The sequence below is a fragment of the Ursus americanus genome, chromosome 9, assembly GCF_024610735.1.
Source record: "Ursus americanus isolate L20-20 chromosome 9, mUrsAme1.1.p, whole genome shotgun sequence".
NCBI classification, from domain to species: Eukaryota; Metazoa; Chordata; class Mammalia; order Carnivora; family Ursidae; genus Ursus; species Ursus americanus.
Genome location: NC_142135.1, coordinates 856422 through 864985, shown reverse-complemented (window position 1 = coordinate 864985; position 8564 = coordinate 856422). Strand labels below are relative to the sequence as shown.

General features: G+C 66.7%; 1 protein-coding gene across 14 annotated transcripts in view; it reads right to left on the bottom strand.

Annotated features, from left to right (window-relative positions):
• Nucleotides 1-1163: 1163 nt before the first annotated feature.
• Nucleotides 1164-8564, bottom strand: part of PLEC (plectin) — a 56198-nt gene continuing 48797 nt past the window's right edge. For all 14 annotated transcript variants that reach the window (XM_087864502.1, XM_087864503.1, XM_087864513.1 and 11 more), the window contains one exon: nt 1164-8521. In XM_087864502.1, the coding sequence (XP_087720628.1) occupies nt 2303-8521 (6219 nt within the window). In that variant the 3' untranslated portion in view covers nt 1164-2302. The remainder of the gene's footprint in view (nt 8522-8564) is intronic.

Below are 8564 nucleotides of genomic sequence, written 5' to 3'. Positions count from 1 at the left end.
GGTGTGCAGCAGGGCCCAGGACCACCCGGGACACCACCCCCTTCAGACGCGGCCGGGCTGGCTGAAGGTTAGACGCTGCCCAGGACTGCAGCCCAGGATGTGGCTGTTTCCTTGAGTCGGTGGTCCCAGGAGGCGGTCTGCCTGGGTCTGGGAACCAAGGAGTGGAAGAAGTGGCCCACCCACCACGCTCCCAGGGACCCACTGGGGCGTGTGCGCTTCTCGTGCCTGCGACAGTAAGAAATGGCTAGTCCTGACGCCCAGGACGGTCAGCGCCCAGGAACCGCCATCCGGGGCACAGCAACGGTGTCCCACCCACTTGGGTTCACCATGGCTGCCACTTGGCCATGGCAGCTCCTTGCCGCAGGAACCCCGCAGTCAACGGGGGCCACGGGGGTAGGGATGGCCCTGTCATGGCATCTGGTATTTCCACGCCCTGTTGTAACCAAGGAGCAGAGGCCAACAAAGACCCAGTCACCAGGATTCAGACCCTCCATGGACGGGGGTCTCGGTCAGCTGCCCCTGCTCTGGGCAAATCAGGCCCATGGGCGTCGGTCACGGCCTCAGGGCCAGTGGCTCAGTGGGGAGGCCCCACTCACCCCACCCTTGTAGGTTTTCCCAGAAAGAACCTGGGAAGCTGGGATCCGGCAGGTGTGAGTGGCACCGCGTGGACGTGGAGGGACAGGGTGGACGGACTGCAGCAGAGGCCAGCTGCTGAGGCTCACGACTGCGTACACCTCTGGAGCATTACCCCTTGCCAACAGGAACCGACTTGGCGGGACGGTCACATTGCTCCCTCAAACGATGGGCCCCGGGGGGCACAGCCCGTGTTAGCTGATACGAGAGCATGGAGCCCCCGCCTCAGATGTAAGGGCCAGCTGTGAACGGAACCTTAGGGGCCAGGCAGAGTCGCCGGCCAGACCAGCGGCAGGGGCTGAGGGACGTCCAGGAGCAGGCCTCAGCGGGGCTGGCCTCCACCTGGCCGCCGCTCAGTCCGGCCTTCTCTTCCCTGACACACGCGGCCTCAGGCCAGCATCTCCCCCGAGGCCCTGCTTCTCTGCCCCTGCCCAGACACACTGGCCAAACTCCGAGCCCATGGCGGCGGCCTGCACCACACCCCAACGCACACCTGACCCCAGGACAAAAAAGCAAGGTAGGCTCCACAGGAAGGTTGGAATTGCTTTTATTGGGGTGAGCACAGCAGGCCCACCCATGGTCGGGTTAGTGTTCTGCCTTCCTGGAGGCAGCTGGAAGCCTGGGCCCCACCCACCGCCGCCGGGGTTAGTGGAACATGCAAAGCTTAGTCAGAGGGTAGAGGCCGGGGGCGGGGGCCACCAAGGTGGGACAGGAGGGGCCGGCCCTGGACTGGGCGGCCTGTCCCCGAGGCCAAACAAAGGGGGCAGTCTCCCTCGAAGAGACAGGCAGGAAGCACCCAGGGTGGGGCCCCAGGAGAGCAGGGCCCTGCAGAAGCCCCAGCCGTACCCAGTCTGGCCCGGGGCCGGCGTGCCCGAGAACTGGGCCGTGGGGAGTCTCACCAAAGGGTCTCCCTCCCACCCCAGAGCTGGGTCCTTGGGGCCTGGGGTGGGAGGGAGGACAGTGAAGGCACTTACTAGGGGGGCTGAGGCTGGAAGGCGGAAGCCAGAGGCCTGGGGTCCTGGGAGAGCATCAGGGGCTGGGGGCTGGGGGCAGAGTCTGCAGCTTGGCAGGGGCCGGCTGGCTCTGTAGACTGGACCCTCATCTGCCCGTGGGGAAGGGGCTTCTCAGGGCAGGCTGGAAGAGATGGCTGACCCAAGGACACCCACCCCCCCCCAGCCCTCCCCAGCAAGGCCTGCTGAGCACGGAAGTCAGTCCCAAAAACAGGAAAGAAAGCTGGTCCTGAAAGCTCTGTTCGTGACGGGGCCGACCCCCACTGCCCCGAGCAGCTAGGACTGGTGGCTGGGTGTCAGGGAGCCCAGCGGGCAGGGCTGGGGGAACTGGGCCCAGACAAAACGCTCCCTGGAGACACAGGAGGGCTGGGCTGGGGGCCTGGCTCGGGACCCTCCAAGGCACCTGGCTGTGTGAGTGGCAGGTAGACAGGAGCAGGGAGACCTGGGGGACGAGGTGGTCCGTGGGGCTGGACCGGCCCCATCCCCCAAGACACAGGCTGTCTGGACAGCAAACAGATATTAATATATTAGTCTGGTTTTTTTTGGTTAAACTTTAGGCACCGCTTGGGAGGAAGACACCTTTAAACACGAAAGACCCCAACGCCTGGGCGGGGAACCTGGCCGCATGCAGAGCGGGAGGGCGGGGTGTGGGCAGCGAATCAGGCCACTGCGGACTCGGGGCCCCCCAGGGAGGACGCAGGCCCTGAGGCGTAGCGGCGGCCGTAGCCTGACGAAGAGTAGGAGGACGAAGAGAAGGTCATGGAGAAGCCGGAGCCGGTGGCGTCAAAGCTGCCTCGGCGGGAGCCAGCCCGGGAGCCCGTGCGCGAGCCAGAGCGCGAGCCCGCTGTGGAGCCAGAGCCGCTGACGCTGTAGGGGCTGTAGTAGCCCTTGCTGGACTGGGCGGCGGCCTCCAGCAGCCGCAGCCCCGTGCCCTCCTCCACCATGCTGCGGTCCAGCGCGTCCTTGTACGAGATCTTGAGCTTGGTCTTGGGGCAGGTGAGGTACTTGGAGTACGCGCCGACGTCTCGCAGCTTCTGGGCGGTCCGGGCGTCCACCATGCCACGCTGCAGGGCCTCATCCAGGGGCACGCGGCCTGGAGCGTCGGGCTCGATCAGGCCTCCCGTCAGGTACTGCACCTCCAGGAACCGCTGGCCCGCCTCGTAATAGAGCCAGCCCTTCTTCAGGGCCTGGGCGGCCGACATCTTGGTCTTGGTGCGTGGGTCCTCGAAGCCGCAGAAGGCTTTCTGAGCCAGGTTGATGCGGTCCACCATGATCTTGTCCACCAGGCCCTTGTTGACGGCGTCCGTGACAGGGAAGCGCTCGCCGGTGCTGGGGTCGATGATGCCCCCTGTGCAGGCCTGGGCCTCCAGCAGCCGCTGCCCCGTGATGTTGTCCACCAGGTTGCGGTGCATGGCCTCCGTGATGGACACCTTCTCCAGCGTCTCCGTGTCCAAGATGCCGGCCACAGGGCCGGTCTCCTCCGTGGGGTCTGACCAGGAGGCCACCTGGGTCCTGGAGGCGGCAGGGCTGACGGGGTAGGACGACGAGGACCCCACAGAGGAAGAGCGGGAGCGGAAGCCGCCGGCATTGCCCGAGAGCATGTCTGCGAACTCCGTGATGGAGAGCGTGCCGGCGCGGTACTGGTCCAGCGCCGAGCGGTCGATCAGGTTCCTGGCGATGGCCTCGTCGATGTCGTACTGGCGGCCCGAGCGGCGGTCGATGATCATGGACTTGACCACGCCGTCCGAGGAGGAGATGGTGATCTCCTCCCACTCGCACTCTTGCTCGGACAGCTCCAGGTACGTCTGGTGGTCGATGAGGCCCTTGCGGTAGGCCTCGTACACAGACATCTCCTTGCCGGTCTCGGGGTCCACAATCACCACGCGGCGCTTGCGCACCGAGGACTTGGAGGACGTCTTCCGCTCCCGCTTCTTCTCCTTCAGCGGCAGCAGGCACAGGCCCGTCTGGGGGTCGGTGACGCAGCGCTCCATCAGCTGCAGGTACGTGAGGTTCTCCTCCGTGTTGGGGTCGAAGAAGCCCTTGGTGTCGTCGCTCGGGTCCGTCAGGATCTCGTTCATCTCCTCGTCGAAGAGGCCGCGCTTGTAGGCCACCTCCACGGGCAGCCGATGGCTCTCCTCGGGGTCGATGATGCCGCCCGTGGCGATCTGGGCCTCTAGCAGGCGGATGCCATGGTCCTTCAGGATGAGGCCCTTCTTCATGGCCTGGAACAGGGAGATGAGCTTCCCAGAGTAGGGGTCCTTGTAGCCGGTGACCGCACGCTCGGCCGACAGCAGCTTGTCCTTGAACTCGGGGCCCACGATGCCCATGCGCACGGCCTCCTCCACGGTCAGCTTGAGCCCCTTGATGGGGTCGATGACGTAGCCGGTGGCCGCCTGCGCCTCCAGGAGCTCGAAGGCCGTGCCGGGGCGGATGATGCCCTTCTTCATGGCCTGGTACACCGACAGCCGCTCCTTGGTGGCGTCCACGAAGACGCCGGCGATGCAGCTGGTGCCCTCGAGGAACTTCTGCAGGTGCTTGGTGACCTCCTCCACGGAGGTCAGGCCCTCCTGCAGCTGCAGCGCGGTGGCCTCGTCCATGACCTGCGAACGCACCAGCTCCTCCACCGTGATCTGCTTGCGCAGGCCGCGGAAGGTCAGCTTGCGGGCGTCCGAGAGGGGCAGGAGCAGCTGGCCGCTGGCCTCGTGGCGCCGGCACCTGCGGAGCAGCTGCGTGTAGCTGAGCCGCTCGTCCGTGGACGGGTCCAGATAGCTGCGCACCTCGCTGGGCTCCGACAGCTGCTCGTACGTGTCCTTGTTGAGGTAGCCACGCTGATAGGCCACCTCCAAGGGGAGGTGGAAGCCCAGGCGCGGGTCCACGATGCCGCCCGTGGCCAGCTGGGCGTCCAGCAGCCGCAGGGCCTCCTCCGCAGGGATCAGGTCCTTCTTCATGGCCTGGAAGAGCGAGATCGTCTGCTCCGTGTAGGGATCACGGTAGCCGGTCACAGCCCGCTCCGCCGACAGCAGCCGGTCGTGCAGCTCGGGGCCCACCAGGCCCTTCCGCACGGCTTCGTCCACGGTCAGCCGCTCGCCCTTCACGGGCTCCAGGAGGAAGCCCGTGGCCGCCTGCGCCTCCAGCAGGACGCGGGCCACCTCGGCACTCAGCAGCCCCTTCTTGAGAGCCTGGTAGATGGTGAGCGTCTGCCTAGAGCCCGGCAGGTACACGCCGGCCACGCAGCCCGTGCCGTAGAGGTACCGCAGGGCCGACTCCGCCTCCAGCACCTCTCGGAGGCTCTTGGTGCCCTCCCGGAGGAGGCCGTAGGTCTCGCGGGAGATGATCCGGGCCTCGTAGAGGTCCTCGGCGGTGAGGCGGCGGCGGACGTAGTCATAGGACGCCAGGTTCTGCCGGCGCACGATCTCGGTCTTCTCAATGATCTCGATGATGATGACGATCATACGCTCCTTGGTCACCCTGCCGGCCTGGAAGTCAGCCAGGAGCCGGGTGCGCTGCTCCTCCGGGATCAGGTCCGACTGCATCACCTCCCACAGGGACATCGTGGAGCCACCGCGGCCGCCGCTGCCCGGGATGTCGATCTGCGTCTCCTCGAACGCCCTGCGGGTCTCCTCCTCGCTGTACACGTGCGTGGTCTCCACCAGCTCCGTCTTCTCGGCCCCCTTCAGCGGCAGCAGGCGCAGCCCGGTCTCGGGGTCCTCCACGCAGCGCTCCAGCAGCTGCAGGTACGTGAGGTTCTCGTGCGTGTTGGGGTCGAAGAAGCCCTTGGTGTCGTCGCTCGGGTCCGCCAGGACGCGGCTCATCTCCTCGTCGAAGTAGCCGCGCTGGTAGGCCACGTCCACGGGCACGCGGTGGCTGTGCACCGGGTCGATGATGCCGCCCGTGGCGATCTGGGCCTCCAGCAGGCGGATGCCATGGTCTCTAAGGACCAGGCCCTTCTTCATGGCCTGGAAGAGGGAGATGGTGCTGCCCGAGTAGGGATCCTTGTAGCCAGTGACGGCCTTCTCGGCCGACAGCAGCTTCTCGTGCAGCTCGGGGCCCACGACACCCGCCTTCACAGCCTCGTGGACATACAAGCGCTGGTTCCGCACAGGGTCCACCAGAAAGCCAGTGGCCGCCTGGGCCTCAAGCAGAAGAGTGGCCGTGCTGGGCCTGAGCAGGCCTCGCCGCATGGCCTCGTAGATGGTCACCTTCTCCTTGGAGTCCTCCAGGTAGATGCCGGCCAGACACCCGCTTCCCTGCAGCAGCGTGCTCACAGAGCTCAACGCCGACAGGTCCTTCACCGAGGTCTTGCCATCCTTGAGCTGCTCGAATTGGGTCCTGCTCAGGACCCCGGAGGCCAGGAGCTCGCTGGCCGGCACCGGGGCACGGAGGCCGCTGAAGGACAGCCTCTCCTGCCGCACGGTCTCCACCTCTTCCACGACGGTGATGAGGACCTTGATGATCTTCTCCACGGTGACCGTGCCCGTGCGGAACTGCCGCACCAGCTCCTGCCTCTGCTCTGCCGTGAAGTACTCAGAGCTGAGGAGCTCCCACACCGTCACCGTCCTGCCCTTGAAGCTGCCCACGGGCACCTCCACGTTGGTCTTCTGAAAGGTCTCACGGGCCTGCAGCTCGGAGTAGAGCCCCTCCCGCCGGTCCTGGGCGGCCTTCTCCGAGAGCGGCAGCAGGCTCAGCCCCGTCAGCGGGTCGGGCCGGCTCTGCTGCTGGAGCTGACCGTAGGTGACCGGCTCCTGTGAACTGGGGTCGTGGTAGGTCTTGACTTCGTCTCTGGGTGCTGACAGGGCTCGGCTGGTCTCCTCGTCCAGGTAGCCCCGGGCACAGGCAACGTCCACGGGCACACGGTGGCTCTTGCTCGGGTCCACGATGCCACCTGTGGACAACTGGGCATCGAGCAAACGCAGGCCCTGCTCCCTGGGGATGAGGCCTTTCTTCAGGGCCTGGAACAGGGATACGGTCTGCCCCGAGTAGGGATCCTTGTAGCCTGTCACAGCCTTCTCGGCCGACAGCAGCTTCTCGTGCAGCTCGGGCCCCACCAGGCCGGCACGCACCGCCTCGTCCACGGTGAGCCGGGCGCTCGTGGCAGGGTCAATGACGTGGCCGGTGCCAGCCTGGGCCTCCAGGAGAGCCACTGCCGCCTCTGGAGGCAGGAGATCTTTCTTCAGGGCCTCATAGATGCTCAGCTTCTGCCCCGCCTCCTCCAGCCACACCCCTGCAATGACGCTGGCGCCCCGCAGGGCCCGCCGCACAGCATCCACTTCCGCCACCTCCCGCACTGAGAGCTCGCCCCGCTGCAGCTGGCGGTAGAGGTCGCGGTCGATGACCCTGCTCTCCAGCAGCTCAGCAGCGGGCACCAGGGCGCGCAGGCCCTCAAAGCAGAGCTGGCCCTTCTGCTCGTGTTCTTCCACCACGGTGATAACGATCTTGATGATCTTCTCCACGGTGACTCTGCCCGTGCGGAACTGCCGCAGCAGATCCCGCCGCTGCTCCGCCGTGAAGTACTCGGAGTTGATGAGCTCCCAGATGGTCACCGTCCTGCCCTGGAACTTGCCGAACGGTGCGGACACAGTGGCTTTCTCGAACACATCCCGGGCCTCGGAGTCTGTGTAGACCAGCTCACCGCCCCTGGCAGCCTGATCCGTGAGCGGCAGCAGGCGCAGCCCGGTCTCGGGGTCCTCCACGCAGCGCTCCAGCAGCTGCAGGTACGTGAGGTTCTCGTGCGTGTTGGGGTCGAAGAAGCCCTTGGTGTCGTCGCTCGGGTCCGCCAGGACGCGGCTCATCTCCTCGTCGAAGTAGCCGCGCTGGTAGGCCACGTCCACGGGCACGCGGTGGCTGTGCACCGGGTCGATGATGCCGCCCGTGGCGATCTGGGCCTCCAGCAGGCGGATGCCGTGGTCGCGGACGATGAGGTCCTTCTTCATGGCCTGGAACAGGGAGATCTGCTCCCCGGTGTAGGGGTCCTTGTAGCCGGTGACGGCGCGCTCCGCAGACAGCAGCTTGTGGTGCAGCTCGGGGCCCACCACGCCTTCCTTCACGGCCTCGTTGACGGTCAACCGCTGGTTCCGCACAGGGTCCAGGAGGAAGCCCGAGGCGGCCTGGGCCTCGAGCAGAATGAGCGCCGTGCCCGGGCTCAGCAGCTGCCTCTGCAGGGCCGCGTAGACACTCAGCTTCTCGTTGGTGGGCTTCAGCAGCAGCCCGGCGATGCCGCTGTGGCCCTGCAGGTAACGGCGCACGTCCTCCCGCTGAGCAAGCTCGGCCACTGTCGTGCGGCCCTGCGCCAGCCGCTGCAGCTCCTCCGAACTCAGGACGCCGGCCTCCTGCAGCCGCTGGGCCGGCACTTTCCGCCGAAGGCCATCAAATGCATGCTCGGGCTCTGCCTCCACCGCTGGGCCGTCAGGCGCGTCCCGGCCGTTGGGCAGGGCTTTGGCGGCCACGGCCTGCGAGGCGGCAATCTCCTCGGAGTGCGCCAGTGCGGCCCGGTGCTCCTCCTCCAGGCGCTGCAGCCGCTCGCGCAGCCGCTGGTTCTCCTCGGCCAGCAGCTTCTCCTGCTGCTGCCGCTGCTGCTCCAGGCGCTGCAGCTCCTCCTGCTTGCGCCGCACGCCCTCCTCAGCCTCGTGCTGGCGCTGCCGGGCCTCCTCCATGCTGGCCACCAGCTGCTGCTTCTCCTGCTCCATCTGCTGCTGCTGCCGCTGCTGCTCCTCACGCAGCTTCTGCGCCTTGGCCACCTCGTCCTGGAAGAGCTGCTCCAGCTTGGCCTTCTCTTGCTCGATGAAGTGCTCCCGCTCCAGCAGGCGGTCCTTCTCGGAGAGGAAACTCTGCTGTAGGGCCCGCGTCTCCTGCAGCAGCTGCTCGTGCTGCACCACCTGCATCTGGAAAGAGGGGAGAGGACAATCAGGGACGTCGGGGGCCCGC